The 24093-nt window shown below is 43.7% G+C and overlaps 1 protein-coding gene across 1 annotated transcript in view; it reads right to left on the bottom strand.

Annotated features, from left to right (window-relative positions):
• LOC146798868 (nesprin-2-like) overlaps positions 1-24093 on the bottom strand; it is a 1144883-nt gene that overhangs the window by 734032 nt on the left and 386758 nt on the right. The window contains exons 38-39 of the mRNA XM_085627789.1: positions 7684-7796; positions 1242-1441 (exon numbers count right to left, since the gene is read on the bottom strand). Coding sequence (XP_085483915.1) covers positions 1242-1441; positions 7684-7796 — 313 coding nt within the window. The remainder of the gene's footprint in view (positions 1-1241; positions 1442-7683; positions 7797-24093) is intronic.

The raw sequence follows: 24093 nt of genomic DNA, 5'->3' as shown, positions 1-24093 counted from the left end.
CACCCCCTGACAAACTGAGCTCCCAACTCTGTCACCTATAACTGGAATAGGTGTAGCTGCCGATATGGACAACAACAATCGTCTCATGCCAGCTTCCCAAGGGCAACCCCAGATAGACCCATGCAATTCTTGACCCACAGCCGAACAATGCCACTTTGCACAGAGAACCATATGCCAACATTTTAAGCCCGTTTTTCTGCATGCAATAGCTGGGAGTAATTCTCAACCACTGTCTCATGAGTAGTCTGAACCATTTGTATCACTAGGAATGTAAATGATTTGTAAGCCTCCTGAAAAGGGAATTGAGCATTGCACTACATCACCTGATCACACAGCACCGAGATGTGCAGGATCTGGGATTTGGCAATATTAATCTTAAATCCCCAAACCTCTCTGTAGCTCTCCAGTTCCTTCATCAAGGCTGGAATGAAGGTCACTGGATCATTTGTGTGCATAAAATGGATGCAATCCTCCTCCTCTCTATAATCACATAGGACCCACTTCCAAAATTCACCCCAATCCTAAACACCTCGGTACTTTTGAGAGGCATTGCAAGTTGACCTAATCAAATTCCTTCTCCCTGTTCAAGATCCGGAGAAGGGCATTCTTCCATTAGAAAGATGATGTATCAATTTATGGACAATGACATTGAATGAGGCAGTGCGACATTCAGCATTACCTGTGAGTCTCTTGCCTCTCTTGTGAGCAGGACTATAGATCTGCTAAAAGTAAGGTATGGGACTGTACAGGTGGAGTGTCTCTATTCTTATCAACACCAGACTTATAAAAAGGCAGCAACAAACTACTCTGGATTTGACACATAACACTCATTGGCCACAACTATTACCATTTTACTGTAGTGGCATGTTGGGCTACAAATGCTCAAGTGCTCATTTAATGGGCCAAGAAAAATGGTTGAACTCTATTTCAAAGTCTGATTGCAACTGTGACAGATAGAGCGCAGTCTGTCAGGGTGGCGGAGGACATTACCTTCATCATTCTGCAGGTTTACCATTTGCCAAATTGAGAGATGGCCGCTGGCCAAGGATCATCTCCGTATATTAAAAGGAGCCACCGACATGGTGGTCCCTTTCAATGTATATAAAGGGTAGAAGATGGCTGCCATTGCTTTTCGATGGCTTTTTACCAAACTTTTTCACTTTTTTTATTTTTCAGAAAAAAAGACATTGCACTGACCACCAACAGGATAATCCTAACACTAAATGGATTTTTCAACCTACCTTGAGAACAATTGGAGACGATCCCTGAGCTCCTTCTGTTGTGTTTGGCATTCTGAGGTCACAGTCTTTAATTCCGCGTCTTTGTCCTTTATCCAGTTGTTTAGTTGGCCAACACTTTCTTCTGGAAGATGATTCTCCACTTTGCTCAGTAATGTTTTTATTTGCTGCATGTTGTCCCTTTCTTCAGACAACAGAAAAGCCTAAGTAGTACCACAAACAAGGGATCAATTTGGTTGACTGTTCTATGCTGGGAGGTTATGGAAAAGATTAGGTACAAAAATAGACAGAGAAGAACTGAACCTGCAACATGCAACTGCTTAAATAGAGTTCACAATTTTTGTTATAAAACAAACATGTTTCAGAGGAAAATGTCTTGAAAACATATTTATATCTTGGCTGATTTATATTTGTCTTCAAACGGTCAGAATATATAAGCCACAGATCATGCCTTCTGAAGACCACTATGTCACATACTTCAAATTGTTTTCTGGGCAGAGCACAAGCCATGCAGGGCGTGAGCCTGGCTTTTAATGCCTTTCTTTCAATTGAATAATCAGTGCTTTCAGTTTTTCAACCCAGGCATGTGCATAATGCAATAACTGAGGCACATAATCGCTTCACCACTTCTTCAGAGTGAGTCAGTGTTTGAAAGACTTGAATAAAATAAATTGTATAGAAAATTAACACATTCCATATATTACATACAAAACTTCATATAATAAGTTTGCTCTTTTGGCCCTTATGGACACACAACATTGCTGACTGACCACTAAACTAAATACTGATATTATTTCTCCTCTAATGGGCACGAGCAACATCAGTCACTCCCTAATGAGTCACTCATATTGATTAATTATATTTAGGGCTCCCGGTTTTATGGTATTTATTTTTTTGCCATTTCCGTCTGTATTTATCCATATTTATTTTTTGGACATTTTTTCAGTATTTATCCGCATTTATTTTTGCCACAAGCAAAAGACTGACACTACAGCTATTATTTGTCCACATTTATTTCAGTCCCAAAAAATACATGTGCAACTCCTTGTACACGGACACAAGAGCTGAGGGTTTGTCAACTGTGTATTCACCATGTATCGACTGACCATCCAACTATTCAATCATTTATACAACACTTCAGACATGGCTTCAAACAGTGAATATAATTCGCCATGTGATTAAATGAAAGAGGGAAGTTTTGGGGGGGTTTGAGGGTAAAAGCGCTGCTGCATTTGTTTTGTCTGTGTTACTGAAGCTTGCACTGCAACCATCTGGCTATGGCTACCCTTTGCCTTTCGAAAACCGTGTACTGTTGGTGCCCATGCATTCCTTTCTTCTGTGTGCAAATTGTCTAACATTAAAAAAGACAAAAGTACTGCCGGTGGCAACCAGCGTTCAATGTTGCTTACTATTTTCTGATGTAATTTCGAGCTTTTAAGCCCCTTTTTGGTGGGACAATATCCCACACGAAGTGTCGGTTCACAGGTGCGTTGCACAACCAATATACCACCAAACAAGGCCTCTGGACTTTTAACGAACAGAACAATAGCTCTAAAAATATCAACTAGCACCTCCCCTAGGAAACATCTGATCATTAGTTCACTCTGGTGAATTAAAGGTCATGGAATTGTCTTTTCCTAATCCTGCTATCTGGTATTTCCATGGCAAAGCGGCCCTGTGCATTTCCCGAACTCTGGACACCCAGTGTCTGAGGAAGCATTAATAGCCATGCGTGTTAATGATCAGGTAGTAATGGTGAACACAACAGGCAGGATGTGGACTGAGCGTCATTTTAAGGGCCAGACGAACACAACTATTAAATGTATCATCTTGACTATTTGAAAGCACAGCTCGCAGAATACAATGCTCAATCCCTGAGCTGCAGTTATCCTAATCCATCACATCAATGAACGTTAATTGCTGTTCTAAACAAACAAACAAAACGATACGAACCCCCCTGGTGCTGCCAGTACATATGGCGTGGGGGGCCGGAGCCAGAGTCCGAGGCTGCAGTGGGACAGACAGTGTCAGGAGCGGCATTCAAGGGTTTGTGTGCTGGGTCGCTTTGAGGCCACCATTAATCTGTACCCTGAGGCCACAGAAATACACTTACCTTGCGAAATAGCGACGGGCTGGCGCAGAGCTCACTCGAGCAGCGGAGCCCTGGAGATGACGAATTCAAAAGAAGGGCTGGGGCAGCAAGAAAAGGAACAGGGGCGTGGCAACTCTGGGCAGAAGCATGGCAGCGTGGCAAAATTTACTAGTATTTTGCCGTTTCTAAATATAAATACAGACAACGGAAAAATAGTTTTCCGTCTGTATTTATATGTAAAATCAGTTTAAACGGAAAACCGGGAGCCCTAATTATATTACACTCATCCATTATTTGCTTGACTGTAGTGAGCTTAGTAATTTTAATCTCTATTAACATTATCTTGCCTTTTGATACATAAACATTCTCATCATAGCAATATGCATTCACAGGTAATCCTAATTTGCTGAATCCTAATCGATTTACAACATACTGCTTAAGTAAAATAAACTATGTGATAATCAACAGCAATGAAAAATAAATGTTCAAGCAACACAACAGTAAGGAAACATTTTTAACCTTTCCTTCTGATTGAGAGACCTCTTATTTTCAATATGGGCGCTTACTTTAAATTGGAATGTTTAGGTTGAGTCTACTTTTCATGAATAGATTGTTGGTAAAGCAATGGCCACTAAGCAGGGCCAGCGGAATTATTCGATTCTATGACAATGGTTTTTACCACATATTAATTGATTTTTCACACATGCCACAATATTTGCCAATACTACCAGACACTGAGTTGTGTATTGCTGCATAAATGATCTCTTAATGCTGCATAATTTAGATAACCCGGTGGTATAATGTGATCCTCCGTTGCTGCATAAGCCTACCCGCCCTGAAAATTGAAAAGGTCTGCAGTGTGGTTTGAGGTTTGCCATTATGATGACTATATGTATATTTCACAGGCTTATGTGAAATATTCTTCTTAAATTCCGTATGGGTATTTATACTACTGTATTCTGAAGCACCTAAACAGGTGAGCTTACCAACTCATGAATGTCTCTATATGCCTGTTTACCAAGTTGAGGCAATATTAAAATGAAAAATATTTTTCTCTTTATGTCCTCCCTGGCCTTGCCACGATGTAGAGAGCTACTTACAGGCCTTCCCCACCTTGCCCAATGGTGGGGTTAATACATTTTTCCCTACACCGGCTTCGCTAAGGGCAGAGGAGAAGATCTGCTGCCCAAAATGCAGATGGGGGTGCTCTACACTTACCCCCTCTTATCTAGCCCCTAGGTAAAGGGTAGAAATGGCACCCGCCTCTCCTTAACTGGCTCAAGGGCAAAGATGGAGAAAAATTATCCACATTGCACGAGAGCAAGGGAGAGAACAGTCCCTTACCTCACTTGCACAAGTGCAAGGTGGGGATTTACAAGAACTAAACCTCACCTCACTCAAAAGCAAAGAGGGAAATGTCTCCCTACCACCCTTCTTTTGGCAAATAGCATCATGGTTTTAACAACAACCCTCACAGCCTTGCCCAGAGTCAAAGGGTATTGACTCTAAACTCGCCTTGCCCATGGGTGAGAGACAAAATGACCCACTGTCCCTGCTTGCCTTAACCAAGGGCAAGGAGTGCTTAACAAGTGTGCAGTGTGTAAGATGTGAGTGTCGCCTACCCTGGTATCTAAGACAATGGTGGGGAGATAGAAGGCGCACATGAGGGTGGCAAAGGTGAAGCAGATAGCACACAGAGTGGCTTCAGTGTGGGCAAAGGTGCACACAGAAGAGTTGTAGGGGTGTGTAAGGGCACACAAATGGGCTGGTGGGACAGAACAGGATATAGTGGCAGCAGTGGTCTGGGGCACATGAAGGGCTGAAAAGAGGCAGGGTCATATAGACGGGGATGAAGGAGATGCACATGACACAAAGGTGCACCATGAGCTGTGGGTATCATATATGTTCTGTTGGTGCAGGACAGCACACATAAACTGCATGAAGGCAGGGGTCACACCCACTCACACAGCTAACATCATACACCAACACGCTCACCATCATATGTACACCCAAAGCCAACATTATACACTCACTCATACACTTCATATGGCCAACTCCATCACACATCCACACAAATAATATCAAACACCAACACACCAACTACTACACTTCCTCACAACCCATATCATATGCCAACACATCTACCATAATACTCATCACATCCACATACATTTGGAAGCAAATTGTCACACATTCACATACATATTTTGTTATGCAAGCACACCCACTATCATATGTTCACACAATTAACAGTCATCAATATCAGACCTCAACATAAGTGATATTATAAGGCCACAGGCACATCTATATTCATCCACAGACCAACAACAAACACCAAAATACCACCAAACGTCCACACAACTAAACGTCATATTCCAACACAACCGCCATCAGACACCATATAACAACAGACACCCTTTAACCTCCAGCACACCTAAATCGTAAATCAAGACACCCATGCACACAACAACCAACATCCTACAATATCATATAATCACACATTCGCCATCGTACACCACGACCATACAATCAATATTATAAGCAAAGAAACCCACCATAATGTGCCAATATTCCCACTCTCATGTGCATGCACCTACCATCATATTGTAACACAACCCCCATCATATGGGAATCCGCCTTATATGACATAAAACTTCACACCCAACATTACATGTCTGCACAACCACCATTATACACATACACACCATAACATAGCCATGTTTATACACCCAGACCCACCAACACACTTCCATACATCCATCAGTCAAAACTATATCAAAACTGAAATATAATACCAACACCTTAATCATACCATGAAGTATCCTTCAGCAAACATGTAAATGTATTCAATGACTCTCTCGAACACACATCAATGTAAGCTTTCTCAAGTAATAATGGGTGAGAATTGGGAATGCCTTAGTATGACAGAGTTGTGGCACCAGGATTTTTTATATAAAAAGTGTATTTTTTAAAAACAAGAAATGTCCTCAAATAATTAACATTGACAATGGAAAAGGAGATAGAGTTTGGAATACTCTGTTAAATATTTTGGCGGTGAAAGGAAGAAATTGCACGTCACACAATATCTTGCATGTATGTGTGGCTTAACAACACCACCGCCACTGTGCCAGTTGTCCCCGTACAGCACTGCTTAACAGAAACTGCCAGTCAGTTAGCAACTTTAATCTTATACTGCTGAACAGTATGCGTTGAACAGGCAAACTACCACAGCCTGCTGCATCCAGACAAGTAGCTGCTAGTAGCATTTCAGGTGGAATATGGCAATGAACATCCACTGGTACATTCAGTACCTGTCGACAAGGGGCAGTTTAGAGCTGCAGCGTAGATACATTGGAGAAGATATGTGTGCAGCAGCCATGGTTGCCACCACATGTCTATTCAAACTGCACATGTTAAAGGGGGATTTTTTTTTTTTTTTTAAATTGCATATTTACACAGCGCGAACTCGACCCGAAGGTATTGGAGCGCTTTACATTAGCACCGTATTTACATTACACACTCAGGCACGGGGAGATTAAGTGATTTGCCCAGAACCACAGGATGTGGACGCGACCCCGAGGCTCGAACCCTGGTTTCCAGCACCAAAGTCGGCGGACCACATCCTCTTCTTTGGATTGCCATTGCCGGTTAATATCTGATTTGGCCTGGTTAAATCAAGGAATACTTGTAAGGAAATATCACATTTATTTTAAAAGGGCATAAAAAAGACATTTTCCTTGTTTTCTAGATTTCAAGATCCATGACGTACAGTTTTTTTGTATCTTTTATATAGCGCGAACTCGACCCGAAGGTATTGGAGCGCTGTACATGAGCACCGTATGTACATTACACATTCAGGCACGGGGAGATGAAGTGATGTGCCCAGAATCACAGGATGTGGACGCGAGCTCGAGGCTCGAACCCTGGTTTCTGCACCAAAGTCGGCAGTTTAAGCCGAGGGACCACATCCCCTCCCAGTTGCAGGGTTCCGCAGTTTGATGTGCTATGCGTGGGCCCTGCTGCAGTGTGGTGACACAACTCATCATAAACTCATTCAAATAATGAATTTTCTTTTACGAGAATAGTCAAAAACTATCCGCCTATTAAGAACTAACAAAATATTAACACGATCCAGCATCGGGTATGACGTCTTAACCCCTTCGACGCGCATGACGGAACGGTTCCGTCATGCACGTCGGTTGCGCTGTGCGCATGACGGAACCGTTCCGTCATGGCCCCGCCCGCGCACGGAATCTTCAGCGTGGTGCAGAAATCCGCGCCGCGCTGAAGAGGTTAACGCTCACAAATGGTAACGTTCAGAAATGGTACAGAATAAACAATATATTAACTCACATTCAGCGTGTTTACATTTTCCTCCACAGTTTGCCTTGTATGAGCTGGCTCAAAACACTCCTTGATGGACAACCGAGCAGCGCCAAACCAGCCATCAAATTTCTTCCGACGATCTAAAAAAAATGCTTAGAACTGTTATTTTTGTTGCAGTTCTCATGTTAAACACGCAGTTAATTTATCATATAACACGTCATATAATGTGAACACATTTCTCTCATCACTCTTTGGAAACTCCTGTGAAGTATGCCACCATTTGCATAAGGAAAGAAAACATGCAAAACATACCTATTTCTTTTTTCAATCTTGTATTTTTAAATTTATTAAGTGTGTTTGCATAGTACTAAGGCAGCCCGACGGACACTTCAGAGCGCTACATGGAAAGGAGTAGCAGGAAGAGACACATTGGTAATCAGTTGACCCAAGGTGGGTCATAGACCGGAAGTTTGTCAGAGAAGATGTGTCTTTGGAATGGAACAGGGTAGGCACCGAATTCCAAGAGCTTTGAGCATGGAATCATCTACCACCAAAATGTTTGCCTCTGACAGGACATAGTAAAAGTTCCGTGCTGATCAGGGGCTTCTTGTTGGCTAGTATGACAACCGCACATTGGGGATATATAAAAATAATAATCCACATTTGTAAAGCGCGAACAATCACCCGTAAGGGTCTCTAGGCACTGGGGCCGTCGGGAAGATTAGGCAAGATATATTGCCTAGAGTCACATGGTGCTGCCGCCGGCGCCGGGGATCGAACCGTGATTTCCAGATACCGGAGTCAGTCGACCTGGCCGCGCACCACATCTCTTCCGTATAACACATGACTGTGAGTGACTTGGTCTACAACGAGGGGTGGAGGGGTAGGGGTGGGGGTGGGGGGGGGTGGGGGTGGGGGGGGGGGGGGGTGGGTAACCTGACCTATCCTTCTGCTTGGAATTAAATGAAGACACATTAGCACACAAGAGATGCAACAGATCATGTCTGGCCAATGTACGGCGCGGCTGCACAGTTCAAACATTGCACTTTAACCAATGGAAAGCGTCACTAACAACCATTTTTATGATTGTACTGAAATCCTCTGTGGTTCAATAACAAATATTGTCCTAAAATATTATTTACTATGCTATGCCTCTAGTCAGCATATGGTTAACTTCTGCCGGGTGCTTTCACACCCACCTTATGTACAGTGCTCTCAAATCCTGCTGGGTAAACGCTGAACAAAAAATATACTGTAATAAAGCCCGTGGACATTTGCAGCTTACTGCCCCTTTGCAGTCCCATAACCCCGCCACTTCCCAAAGCTTTCCTAAAGCACATTGGAGTGACAATCATTCACCATGAAATCAATACCTGAAATAAAATCACTCAATACGCTCACATGCACAAATGTTATTTGGATCATTGTTTTCTGTGATGTCATTGACTGTCATTAGAAAACATTTTGACAAGTTTCAGTACCTGAACTTCAATCCCTCCCGCCAAAGGCCATTTTCCTTAAAGAATACCGAACTCCTGAAATTATTTTTTGTATTTGTTATGCAGGAAATACGTAGGTTGAAAACTACTTAACAAAAGGAAGGATGCACAAAAAGGATTTGAAACAGACCTGGTAAAATTTGCCTCACGTAGAACGTGTGGCCGATCACTATGGACGATTAGCAAGTAGAAGCTAACACACCAAGCACAAATAAGGCAAAAATGCAATTTGACACTATTCCTCCTAATGAAAAATGATAAGCAGCATTTTTGATTTTAGGAAGTGAAGAAGTACAACGCAAAAGATAGGGAGATGGTAACAGGTGGGATTTGGGGGTCCCTATGTAGAAGGGGGACTGTATCTACCTTGATCTGTGCTGTTCTTCAGTGGGCTCGGCTTTCGGGTGAGCATTAAGAACAGAAACTCTCACCACAGGAGAGTGTAAGTTTCAGGTCTGGCTCCTTCAGTCTTGCAATTACTCACCAAATGGGATGGGTTGAAACATAAATATTTGGAGAAATGACTAGTTATAAGAGAACAGGTCGGACTTGACTTGGAACCTGGGCATGTACAACTCGAATCCTCCCATTCGCCACACAAAGCCTGCAATGCACAATCCAGATATGTGAGATACGACCCATGTGGCATGGGTGTTACCTCTTATACAAAGAGATGCCTGTTCTTTGCCACCTTCTAGTTTACATGTATAATGCAGGGTCAGGATTCTGGACAACATTAGAGAAAGATTGCAGGTTGTGTCTAGTTAAGATTACAGATGCCTCCAAGTCACCAGAGACATCGTGATCCAGTCCTGGCAATTCATTTAACCACCATATGCATTCTGGGAGTTTTAGTCATTGTTCCTCCCGTTTGACCAAAGATATGGAGTGCAGTGGTTTCCACAGGAAAAGCACAGAATCATCTACTAAACTTATTCATATAGAGAGGTTTATTCATGATCTAAATATGTTAGTTTGGGCAGGTGCTTAATTTTTCATTAAAGATCAAAGATATGGTCATTAGAAAACCAAGCATGTTAAAATAATTCCCAATCTTGCCTTCGTGTGGAGTACCAAGCAAAAAAGTATGTTTTGCAAACTTCAAATTGCATAGGCAAAAGTAGTCATTTTGATGCTAACAAATATGCTCACATTCTCCCCTAGTCATTTGTTGGGGCCACAATTCAACGGCTGACCATAACAGATTGCAAGCATTCCTCAGTAGAATGCAACAGATTGTTTAGGACTGCATCTCTTCATTCTTCCCCAAAAAACTATACGTACTCCACTTTCAATGTTAAAGTAGGTGCTTTCTGAAGATTTCACTATTGCTCAGATATTCTTCATAATTTACTTGAGCTTTCTTTGGACATTATCAACAGTTTCAATCACACCTGATACCGCAATGCTGTTACACCTAATACCACTATGCTGTTAATTTAGAAAGACAACGTACGATTTGGGTCCAAGAGGCGGAGTATTTCGTCTTCCTTGGAGGGATGCGGGGCAGGTAAAAGGTGGCCAGACTAATAGATTTTCCCACATGAACGGGCATAACCACTTTAGGTAGGAACAAAGCTTTTGTTCGAAGCACCACTTTATCTGGATGGACAGACAGATAGGGAGGCTTTGAAGACAGAGCCATGAGCTCACAAACTCTGCAAGCAGAGGTGATGGCAGTGAGGAAATCAGTCTTAAGGGTGAGAAGCCTGATAGGGCAATTTTGAAGAAGCTTGAAGGGAGCACACATAAGAAAAGTCAAAACCAAAATTAAATCCCATTGGGGCATTATGAAAGGGGACAGAGGAAATAAGTGAGTAAGATCCTTAAGAAACCTATTAACAATGGGAGATTTGAACAAAGAGGACTGATATGGGAGTCTCAGAAAGGCAGATTTAGCCGAAAGTATGTACAACAGAACTTCTGACAGAGGGGCAGAATGTGGATCAACAGCCTTTGCTGTGCCACATGCCATAAATTTGTTCCACCTACAGAAGTATACCGATTTAGTGGAGGGACACCTTGCTGCCAAGATGACATCACAGAGTTCGGGTGGAAGGTTGAAAGCTTTCAACTCCTATCGCTCAACCTCCACGCAAGGAGGTGGAGACAGGAAAGGTTAGGGTAAAGAACCGTCTCCTGCTGATGCAACAGAAAATCCCCCCACAGGAGCATTCTGCTTGGAGGATCGATGGTCATGCTCAGTTGGTAAGGATCCCAGACTCTTCATGACCAATCCAGAGCCACAAGAATGACGACTTGTGCTTGATCTTCCTGAGCACTCTGGGCAGAAGTGGTATAGGCGGAAAGGCGTAGAGGAGGCCGAAACTTAACTCGCGATGTAAAGCATTGCCGAGCAAACGCCGCCTTGAAAACTCCAATGCACAAAATTGCTGACATTACTCATTCTCTTTGGACGTGAACAGATCTAACCAAGGCTCTCCCCACTGCTGAAAGAGAACTTGCGCCACCTCTGGATGGAGACACCATTCATGATCAACCAGGCACTGACACCTGAGTTCATCGGCTCTGGCATTGAGAGAACCCACCAGGTGGTGAAGCACCATGGATATCCCCTGATGTTTCAGCCATGTCAAGAGGCAGAGAGCTTCCTGACAAAGGGTCCACAACCCCAACCCACTCCACCCTGTTTGTTGTAGTACCACATGGCGGTGGTGTTGTCCATGAACGCCTGCACCACTTTCCCTTTGAGAAAGGGAAGGAATGCCTTCAGTGCCAGTCTGATTGCCCGGAGGTCCAAAAGGTTGATATGGAGACCGGACTCCACTGGAGACCAAACACCTTTGTTCTCTGCCTCTCTTAGGTGGCTGCCCCATCCCAGGAGTGACGCATCTATCACCACCTTCAAACCTGGTTGGGGAAGGGAAAGGGATCTGCCTCTGACCCAATCTTGGTTTGTTAGCCACTACTGCAGTTGGTGCGCAGTTCCCTCTGAGATGTGGACATAGTCAGAAAGATTCCCCTGATGATGCGCCCACTGGAACTTCAGGTCCCATCACAGAGCTCGCATATGCCATCTCTCATGATCCACCAGCAGTATGCAGGAGACCATAAGACACAGTAGCCTCAAAGTCATTCTCACCGAAATCCAGGATTGAGGCTGAAACATCGGTATCATAGCCCGAATATCCCAGACTCACTGCTCGGGAGGATAGGCCCAAAACTGCAATGTGTCCAGAATTTCTCTGATGAAAGGGAGCATCTGAGAGGGAGTCAGGTGTGACATCGGCATGTTGATAGTGAACCCCAGGGAATGCAGGAGGTTCGCCGTAGTCTGGAGGTTGGAAACGACAGCCTGGGGCGAGCCAGCCTTCAACAGCCAGATTTCAAGATAGGGGAAGACTGGTACCCCTAATCTGTGCAGGTGAGCCTGGGAAAGAATGGCCTGGGCCTCCTCTGGGTACTGAAGCAGCACCTGTGCAACTGTATCCCAGATGGTATGGGAGTATCAGCCCAAGAGGTAAGTGGTATTTACTGACTACAATGCCAATCTGGAGGAAGAAAATACTTTCTTCCCAAGATTCGCTATCGGGTGGTGCAGAAGGGAATGTGCCTTTGCAATATAAGGCTTGGACAACCAAGCTTTCAGGGGAAGGATGTTGCGTAAGGAATATGTATCGCCCAGAGCAGCGTTGTGTCCACAGAAGCCCCTGTGCTGGGCTTGGACCAAGTGCCCAGAAGGACATCAGTGAGGGTTTGATTAAAGATCAAAAGAGGTTTGGAGGTAGAAGCTGCAGGCTGAAGTACCTCTGTCAGGAGGTTAGGCCTGATTGCCACAGAAGGGAGCATGAGGCCAAGGACCTCGGCTGCCCTTCTCACCACCACTGCATAGGAAGCCCCTCTCCATAGCCACAGTAGGGGGAGAAAGCAAGTCAGTGTCAGGGGAAGTGTCCAACCCACTGGCCACATCCAGGTCCATCCATGGGGTCTTACAGCTGGTCTGTTAAAGGGTCCAGCTGCCCCTCTCAGTCCTCTTCACCACCTCCTGGCACAAAATCAACACCAGGGATGAACACAGGAACAAAAGTCCCTTCTGGAGTCAGAACCGACCTTGATCGATGTCAGTCTGTCTCCGTATGCATGCCAGGGACAAGAATGGGGTCTAATATGACCGGGGGCACAGTCTATGTCGGTAGCGTTGTCGCCGGGATCCACGTCAGGGAAGGTCAAATTGGAACGACCAACGTTGGTCCAGATCCAATAACAAATCCATGGGGCCTCCGGAGTCGGGAACAAAGCCGCCGACGTCGAAGACCTGGGGCCCCCAATTGACACTGGCGGAGCTGGGATGCCCAAAGATGAGGTGCAAGGCCTCATAAAACTTTTGTAATTGGGCAGGTGATGCTCCTGCTCCCGCAAAAGGGAGGAGGGGGGGGCACGGACTCGCCACAGCAAGAGGCTCCGGGGACAGAGGCCTAGGGTTACAATGCTCTGTGTCCCGCATCAGACAACGGACGGGGTGAAGTTGAAGAATGACTATGCTTCTTTGGCGTCTTCTTGTGCTTACCCGAGTGTCCCGATGATTTGGAAAGGGACAAGAAGTGTGGGCTTCGTGACCGTTCTCAGGAACTTCCGCTCGATCGAGAACCGGAGCAAAGTGAAGCTGAGCGCCGGGCCTCCAACAGCTTTCTGGACCGGATCTGCAGAGCTTAAATCCAGTCCTACATTGGGACATCTTGTTGACACCAGAAGTCCAAGACTCTGAAAAATCTCGACATAAGTCAAAAAAACGGTTAGCCAAAAAACAGCTAAGGAGTAGTTCCCTCCGGATCTGCACTGAGGCTGGTGCAGAAAAAGAAAGAACTGACATCAGCGCACCTGGGCAGTGTCATTCTGGTGTGCACGACACAGACGCCAGACGTGGAGCCAACTGACGCCACCTCCTGACGTGCAGGGGTACTGCTAAAGAAAAATCTCCAGATCTAGACTAACTCCTGGGGGAAATTCTAAAGATAAGACATCTACAACTAGAAGTCTGTATCAGATTAAACAGTTACCAAATCCTCTTTCTGCACACTTAGACTTATGTGTTTCATCTTCCTTGTTTTGGGCTTTCCAACAGGCTACAACTGCACTTGCATCGTGATGCCTTTATTATGTTATGTCAATGGGCTATACCTTGGGGCCCTAGGCACCCTTCTTCAAAAACCTCAGTGAATACAGAAACAACTGCTAAGATTGGGAGTGTCCTTATCACCTAGACACTAAATATTTCTGACCCTCCACATTCACCTAGTTCCCATGGTCAGACTTATCTCCCACAAGTCCCTCTGCCTTGCACATTGAGGTATAAATGGTAGAGGGCAGGTTTTCCTGCAAAAAACCTCTGATTAGATCGGGGGCAGTACTTGTCTGTATTTTGCCCAGGTTCAGAAAGTCCTGCATCAGGGAGGCGTCCTAACTCTGTAACTCCTTCAAATCTAAATGAATAAACTAGCAAATCACCTGGACTGCTAAAGAGCTATACATACTAGGCTGCTCCTCACTCCTTGGTGAGCTCTCCTCCCCCCAATAACCTTCAGACTACAAACAATAAAGCAGCAACTTCCCACATTTAAGGCATACAAAGATAACTCCGTAACCACAACAATACCAAAGAATCACACACAACCACAGGTCAAGTGCCGGTGGCATATTTGGAATCTGCTTTGCTACATTTCTGCATCACAAACATACCTGTGCTCTACACCAGGTCTACAGCAAAAACAATGGTGCACCGCTATATATATTACATTTAATTACACCAGCAGCCTGGTGGTTTACGCAGACAAACAGTTTATGAATAAATATGCATAAATGTCTAAATATAATGATCAGGGTCAGAGTACTTAACAATCTGGGCCACCACTGTATACAAGCTTGCCTTCCAGCCTACAGAGCGGCAGAAGTCAGCTCATTCACAATCCAGCCTTAGAGAACACAACATAAACCTCCTCATAACAGCCTGGATATTTCCTTTGCACATCCTACACATAATTGAATGCATCTGTGCATTGACAAGCTTGAACAGAGTATTTTGAGTGTGGTCCTTATGTGACTACTCTTGATAGCTCTGAAGATCACATTGGTCGCAAAATGATGGCACATGTAGATCTTAATATAAGTTTAATCAATTTGTTTTTTCAAAATATTTACCGAAACAAGTTACTGAAATCCAATTCAAAAGCGGTTTCATTCTGTGTAGTAATTTGTTTTTAAAATGAAACTGAGTCTGAAAGGAAAAACACATTGGAAGAACGTGTTTGATTCCCTCTATCCCAAGTCAGGTGGAAAACAAAAGGCCATGTAGAAAGAATGAAAACAAGTTGGGCCTTTAAGTTCCAAACAACCTCCTTTGTCTTAGCTAGAAGATTGCAGGCTTCGATAGTAAAATGTCTAGCCATTTTTGGCTAAATCTTGGGCAAGCAAGCAGTTAAGGCTATCAAAAGCTGCGTAAGTATCTCAAAACCATATTTAATCTGAGCTTTCTTATTACAGGGATTCTTGGGAGAAAATCAACATTGCATGAGCATATTACAGCACTAGAACAACATAAAACATCATAAAGATAGCCAAAAATAGTTAAAAAATCTAACACCATTTAAAAGCCACTGTTACCAGAAGGACATCTACTCTGACAGCCCCTTTGTTGCTTGCATTTTTGTAAGGGACCGCAGGTGTCATCAGTAGCATAGCCCGTGTGTCATGAGCCCTAATGCAAGTAAGGAAAGCCACCCCCCTCCACCTCAGCTGTGGTTTGAATGATAAAATACAGCAATAATAAGGCTTCAGAGTGCCCCTTTGGCCCCTGGCCCACGACCACTACGCCAGCTGCAACAATGGAAGCTAGGCCCCAGGGTGTCAAAGTGTTCAAGCTAGACTACTTTTGTTGCCAGAAGTTTTGAGAAGACCACAATATTTTCTCCAAGCCTACTGATGAAATGACGAAGACAGTCTTCGGGTTTAATACTCTTGAAGTGAGAACAATCATACCAACATTTGAAATAATTGGATATCTGGAATTAGCACGTGCATATAAGCCCACCTCAAGTGAGACTTTTCATCAAATGAAGCAAAGCCCCTTTTCATCAAATGAATCAAAGCCCATGCCTTGGTAATGAAGGTCAGGCCTGTATGTCTGCATAGAGATATTCAATATCCAGCCTATCATATTTGATTTTGGCTGTTCAATACTGTTTGCGTGGAGATCTTCCACCAGGAAACTCGGAGAAAACAACAAGCATTGGCAAAGCCAATAGGTTTCGCCTATGAAAAATCAATTGGTGTTGTCAATGTTTTTTTTTTTAAATGTTGCACAGCGGTGAGAACTGCTGTGCTACATGCCTTACAGTATAATAAAATAGTGATATGATGTGGCCAGACGGCATCATAGCACTTTTTTTTTAAACTTTAAGCTATCAATGCAAAAACAAGTAAAAATTTAAATTTTCACTATACTTAATGAATACGTTACTTACCATCGGTATGCCTTATCTGGTAGAGAAGAAACCTAGACACAGATTCCTTACCTTAGAATTATCCTCAGGCACCAGACTGGATCCGGAAATGTTCTATAGCAGTACCTCTGTGCATTGGTAGAGGGCATCGAGCGACTCAGTAACGACGTCGGCCACCGGATGTGATGTCGTTCGAGTCCACACAAGCCCTCCCCTGACACGCTGACGTCAGTTTCTTCTGCGACTACATTTCGCGTTAAAATGCGGAGCCACGTATAGAAACTGCTATGGAAACAGTATGCCCATAAAGAATCCTCTTTTTGAAAGATGCTTATATTAAGTATTATTGGCTGTTTGGAGTGTCTTACAGTTATATATTTTTTTTTTGTACCAACAAAAAGCACAAAGGTGCATAGAAGGGATCTGAAAGAAAAGGAGAACCAGTTCACAGAACGGGGAGGATGGGTGGGTCAGTAAGAAATCTGCGACTAGATATAGTCTCTACCAGATAAAGCATTACCAAAGATAAGACAGATTCCTTACCGAATAGATAACCAAGCAATACCATCCCAGAGGATTAGTCTGTGAACTAATTCTAAGAAATATCCCTTACTAGGCTATCCGGTTTGCAGAAGAAAAAGAGAGACTGTTTGCCAGGAAGGGAGGGGTGGAAGAAAACATCCCACCAGAAACTCGGGAGAACCTCGTACAGAACCGAATCTGCAGCCATGCAAAGACATGGGAGAAAATGCATGGCAGAAGAACAAGACAAGTGGGAATCACATTCCATATAAACATAGTACTGCAAAGCCCCCCAGAAGGCAACCAGTCTGAGAGACCGAGACGGAAGGCTAAGGACAACAGTTAAAACTACTGAGCCAAGCTCCCAGCCATAGAAGCAGGCAAGGCAGATGGCTCCAACCAATAGCTGATAAATCATCGAGCAATAGCAACAATCGTGGCAATAAACCAAGATAGGCAGAGGAAGCACTTCAAGAGAGAGGAGGCTCTCTGGGACTATGTAGAGTAGAATCCCAAGAAAAGGAAGGTATAAAACACATATACATAAAGAGGTATGAATAAATATTTATGAACATAAACATAAAATTAAATCTCAGTAGACTGTCTTGGAAGCTCAGTGTTGGAAAGTGGATTATTAGTAGTGATAAATATAAATCTACCACTGGCAATAAGGCCACTAACACAGTCTAGGACTCAGAATTGGTCTCAGAAAAGTATTCCATGCTCAACCGTTGCTAGCTTGGTTGCGAGCAGGAAGGTTAACTTCAGAGACAGGTATTTAAAGCATTTAAATTATTTGTAAATAATCAAGACACAACACACAATAAAAATCCAACACCAATTTCTATCAATAGGAAATATTTTTATCTTTCAAAAAAGACCAAATCGAAAAGATCCAATGTAGGGTACCGGAGATATGAAGTTTCAAAGATTTAGCACAAATATAGCACATAGAAACATATAGCGCCTATTTGGACATCTGGTCTCGCTAGACCGGGAAAAAGTCAAAGTTTCAGGCCGACCGTGATGGAACCCTGCGTGGCTACCCCTGTGGTAGGCCTTGTTCAAAGTTTTTACCTTCTGACTAAGAATCATTCCTGGAGCTTTTTCTACCAGGGTACCTCGATGCTCTCCACCAGTATGGATTCGGTGAGAGTTCACCAGCTTGCCTTTTAATGAACTCCTGGTCAAACTATGGAAGTTAGACCTCCGGAGCTTTTCAGCGGTATGAATTTGGCAATGCTCCTCATCAGGCCAGTGCTGCAATATCTGGTGGGCCCTGCGAGAGGACACTTTTCCGGAGATCTTTTAATCAAAAATATGCCAGATGAGCACAGTAGGACAGAAGATGTTGTGTCCAAAAAATGTGAGAAGATTGGCAAAAGCGTGAGTATAAAATCAACTGTCAACCAGATGCCACAATGTATTTAATGTGATCTTCCAGGGCGATGTTGAGATTAAAAGACATGACAGAGGAATTTTTCAGGACCTGAAATAAAGACCCTAACTTAACAGCAGGTCTATAGGTGACCAACACTTTCTCAGACATAGGGAACATTATTTCCCAAATTTCTCTGTTATATCTTTTGCAGCGCCGGCCTTGGCGAGGAGCATAGCCCAATGATGAAGCATGTCACCTTCGGGTGAGTGAGGGCAACTGTTCCTAAAAGCATATGCTTCCTAGGGTACCTGCTACCAGTTAGAGATAGTTTCTCTTTGACTGAGCTACCGGAACAGTATACTGAGATTTAATTTCAATTTATGAGGCGAGTGTATGCTGGACCGTCATTCTCCTCGTCCTCTCTTTTTTTACATGAACATAAACATATACAGGATTCAGACTGTACAATAACAGGTGCCCAGGAAGAGTATATACAACAACAGCGACCATGGGCCGAAAGTGAGACAAGCGCAAACTGGAAACAACTCACATGGCCCCTTCTAAAGGGAGAGAGTGGGGCAGAGGTACATACCCCAGAAAACCAAGGGAGCAAAAAAGAAACAGCACTACTGACAGAATGGTATGATTAGGCAATAGAGAAACAATTTTAAAAAAACGCAGGGGAGAAACAACCCCGCTGGAATAGAGAAATAAAGGCCACGAAGGAGGACACGAAAAAGGGACCTAGGTGGATGGGGTCAACACCTGGGAGGCCAATCCAGATAACCAGGCCAAATTGTAAAAGAAATTAGCATTGGAAGACCAATGCCAGAAATGAAAGTCCATCCAAAGGGCCAGCGTAAAGAAGAGACGGAACAGATAGCAAGGCAATGACCACAGACTAGGAAGCAGGAAGGCCATAAGCAAAGGAAGTCCACGTATGAATGGGACAACCTGTGCCTGGCCAAAAAGACAGGAAACAATGTGGGTGAGGATTCTGACGCCATCCAAGATCATACACAGTAGCCTATTAGTACAAGGGAGACAAGCCCCCAAGGAGTGAGAACTGCAACTGCGCTCGCAAAAAATGGAGGATAGTCCCCGGAAAAGAATCATAAGGGATCACAACCTCCATACGATCCAACCAGGGGTGGATGGGCAAAGAGCCCATATCTGAGAAGAACGGAAGAGGAGCATTCACCATGTACCCCCAAAAGGGGCAGAAGGCACACCTGAAGAACAGCCAGGCCAGTAACCAGATGTTGGGGTTAGCCACGGGGGTGGGGGTCGTGGAAACGGATCCAACCAAAAAGTGAAAGCAACCACAGCTTCACGCAAGGCAGAAGCAGAGGAAATAACAGGTCATGCAGAGGCATAGATGAGGTAGGGTGGCCAAGTGGGCCACTCATGCCAAGATACGGACAAGAGATGGCCACAAGCAACCTAAGAGAGAAAAAGGGTTGGACAGGGGCCCCTCTCCTCTGTGTATAGCGAGAACTAGCGCAAGAAGCGCTAACGTCTGAAGAGCGAAAGAAGGATCACCACTCAGGTCAGACACAGAAAAAGAATTATAGGCCAGGAACCATGCCCCTTCCCTTGCATCTGCTAGAAAAGAAGGGCATCAACAGAGTGAAAGGGAAGAACACCCTGGCCAGTGTGAAAAAGCACTCAATAAACAGGGGTGGAGGAGAGGGAGGACCCCCATGCACCATCTGCCGACTTACACCAGTGCACGGCACTACGGCATAAGAAACATATTGAGGAATAGCTGTAAGGCATACAGACTAAGTACCTTGTCGGACAGGGAACAAGGCAACAGTGCATCCGCATAATACAATGAAACACCCCAATCAGAACCTGGGTAGAAAGCAAAGAAGACTATGCAGCCACCGGCGTAGACTCCAACAGGATCAGAAATTAAGATACACTCCAGAGAACAACCAGGGATCACAACCCGTCATCGACAGGGTAGAAGGCAGAATGAAAATTCCTGCTGGGCCAGGGCACCACACAGATGGCACGTAGAGGGACAAGTGAAAAGAAGAAGCCAACTGGCACAGCCCTACAACTTTTCACACTGAAGAGAATGCAAGAGACCATTCCGAGTCTCGCACCGGTTCATCATCCTGTGATTGTGGGCAAACCCCTAATCTTCCCGTACCTGTAAAAATTAACATGTCCTTGTGTAATGTAACTAGCATATAAAGCACTCTCAGCCCTTCCAGTTGAAGAAAACAATGACAAGCAACGGGGTGGGGAAGGGGCATGCAGTTACAGGAGAGAGGTGGTGAGAGGGATAGGCCAGCAAGTAACAGGGAAGGGGCATGTAGTGGCAAAAGTAAGGTGGTGGTAAGAACAGGCAAGAAACAAACAGAATGCAGACACTGAAAAGTTTAAAAAATAAGAAAGTATGTTGCAAGTGCATAGCCAGTGAAAGGACCCTAGGCACCGGAAGCAGTACTTGGTCCAAGCTCCACAGCAAGGATGAAGAAGTGAAGCAGAGCAGGAAGCTGGAGGCAGGAGGAGGCACTGACCAACAAGAAAGCAAACAAGAGTGCCGTGGGAGCCAACCAATGGTAAGTAACGGTAAGTAATGGTTGGGCTCTAAGTCCCTTTTAGGATTTTTCTTTACAAGAGATTTTGCAAGTGCACCATAAGCGCTGTGTAGGAAAAACCTAAAAAGGCACGGGTGGAATGTTGGAATTAATCTCAGCCACAGATAAATACTCGCCTATAATCCAATTCAGACAGAAACCAGCCATATTCAGATCAGACTTGATCCTGCTAGAATAGGAAGAGTGCAGCCCTAAATGCTGGGCTAGGCCCCCATTAGATCGGAACACAAGTAACCCAGACAAAATGTGGACCTGTTGAACCTCATCAGTAAGACATAACTTGAGTCCTATGGTGCAGTGAGGACAGAACCCACATTGAGGCATAGGAGGAAACCACCTGAGCTGTTTATTTAGAAAAGACATGAAAGGTAACAAATGTGGTTTCTGGGATACCTTGTACAAGAAACTGCAGTGGACAGATCAGAAAGAGGACTGATATGAATCCCCACCATTACCGACAATAGAAGAGCTCTATATTTCACATCCAGAAGAGCCACCACTCATCTAGATCTGTTACATATGTGACTGCCTCTTTTCTTTGTGTATCTATGAAAGTCAATAAAATATTTGGAACACAAAAGAGTTACCATTCACTGGACAATCTGATTTGAAACACACTCCTTATCTGCAATAGGTTATGGTCATCTCAAAATTCATTCCATAGGGAAATTATTCCAATCCTTTTATTTTCCAGAATTAGTATAAACGAGGATAAATCATGTGTGTGGTAAGAAATGATAGAAGACCTTGCATTTAACTCCCTTAAACTTAAGCAATTCACTCTCTTAGCATGTGACATGGTAGGTCTAGTCTGCCTGCGAGCCTGCCCCAGAGCTCAATCAATAATAAATGAAGGATCCATAGAACGTTGGACACATGAGCACAGGTGAAGTCCAGTTGTGTAACTCCAATTTCCACACCATTAGCAGCAGTTCTTAATTTATATTAAACAAAATTAAAAGAAAATACGTGTGGGGCCAAACATTTTCTGTAGGAGTCTGTCTCAGGCATCACTGAACCCCAGGATTACCAAATATCAAGGCTCTCTGACTCTCAATTTTTTATTCCAAAATTCCAAATCATGCCCCTTTTATCCACCACCCTATGTTTCCTGTCCATTGTTTCACTCTTGCAGATTATTTTCATCCCTGCTTTCTTCCTTTGCACGGTTTCGTGTCTTAATCGTCTGCTTTCTTTAATCCTCCCTCTCTCTCTCTCTCTCTCTCTCTCTCTCTCTCTCTCTCTCTCTCTCTCTCTCTCTCTCTCTCTCTCTCTCTTAGTGTCACAGTCTGATGATGAAAAATAAGTCCTACTCCCCAACAAAGCCTCATAGCAGCTCCCTCCTACAGCTTGGAAAATCACATAAGTCACTTCTACTGCTTTCAATTTTTACTTTTCCCTAAGGCGCCCACTGTAAACAAAGTGATTCACCAGGTTCAGCTTTCAACCTCGGATTTCATTGCAAACTGGCAGAAATAACTTAAGATTGACCAACAAGAGTCCAGTCATGAAGGTAATCCACAGCACAATCATGAGTCATGAAAGTAATCTGCAAGTGCATCACTGAATTAGAAGCACTTCACCTGAAATGGGTTATGGGCAACAAGGCGAGCTTTAGGGCGGTGTGTCTGGTGATCTTTGGGGGGGCACTGTGTTTGGAAATAATATAAATAACTGGCAGGCTTAAAAGCACCAGCTGCAGAGCTCCTTGTGCATCCTGCAGTGTTTAGGTAACAATAACAATGTCAGGACTGTGGTGATTCATTTTCCTAGTGGAGAGAGATTGGAGTTTTGTCTGGTGACAATTTTGACTTATCATAAGGTAGTACAGAGAGTTCATGTGCCTGCTGCAAAAAACATGTACCATGCAGATCACAGAACTGTATTTTATGTGGATAGCTCAGCCGGTTACTGCTTTTATCAGAGAGATCCTCGTTTGATACTTGCAGTTCATAAATTACAATCCTAATAGCACAATGACCTATGAGCTGTCATCAAAGAGATACATGCAAACTGCATGGTATAGGTTAGGACATTGTTTCTTTCCCCAGTCTTTTATTGTCTTTTGGGTGGAAATACATTCTTATTAGTAAAGTCAACCCAAATCACTGCGGTAAGTTTTTAAATTCTGAGTTTGTGTTGCTCCAGACTCTTCAAATATACTGGTTACTAGCATGGATGACAAGTAATTCCTACTTCTTGCAATTCTCAATGTGTTACGTAACCTTTCCTATAGATCTATTTCACATGTATGATTCATTGGCTCTGTATAAATCAAATCAAACTTTATTTGTTTCGCTTAAATAAAATCTTACAAATGAGAAAATCAATGATTAAAATTTATAAGAGACAATTATGGGTGGGGACACATCAGACATTTATGCTATAAGGTAGATGTAAACTCCAAATAAGATGAAAAACTGGTATAAAATCAGTGGTTACGTAGATGCTACTGGAGAATATCAGACATGTAACTTGACCAGGGGCCTCCCAGTACTCTAGTTTAAGGTTCATATGTGCGAGATAAAAGAGATGTGTCAGGCTGGTTTGTGGAGATTAAAAAGAGTCACTCATTGGCCTTTAGACTCAACCATTTGATCTTTATAGAAAAAGTTCCCAGGTTCCAGGATTGTCCCGTGGTTGTGATGCTGATAACTGTTCCCAGTCTGACATCCCGGCTCAAGTATCACAACTGTTTCGGGAGCCTGGGGGCCAGAGATATTTTTTAAGGTGCAAACCTGCAAATTAGCAGATTTAAAGTGCTTGTCTAGAAGCTGTCCGAGGAAACCGGGGTACCAGAACAGCATGTGATTATAGTGTTAATGTCTCCTCTCCAGCTAGCAGCATGGCCCAGGTGTTTGACTGATCTGGGAGATTTATGTTAAAAACCAAGCCCCGGCTGGGCCTCGATGCACTCAGTTGCTTGTTTAGGTTGTTTTTGTTCAAATTTGTTTAAAGTTTTC

Source organism: Triturus cristatus, chromosome 9, assembly GCF_964204655.1.
Source record: "Triturus cristatus chromosome 9, aTriCri1.1, whole genome shotgun sequence".
NCBI lineage: Eukaryota > Metazoa > Chordata > Amphibia > Caudata > Salamandridae > Triturus > Triturus cristatus.
Note: the sequence above shows the minus strand (reverse complement) of the source record. Positions and strands in the feature narration are given on the sequence as shown.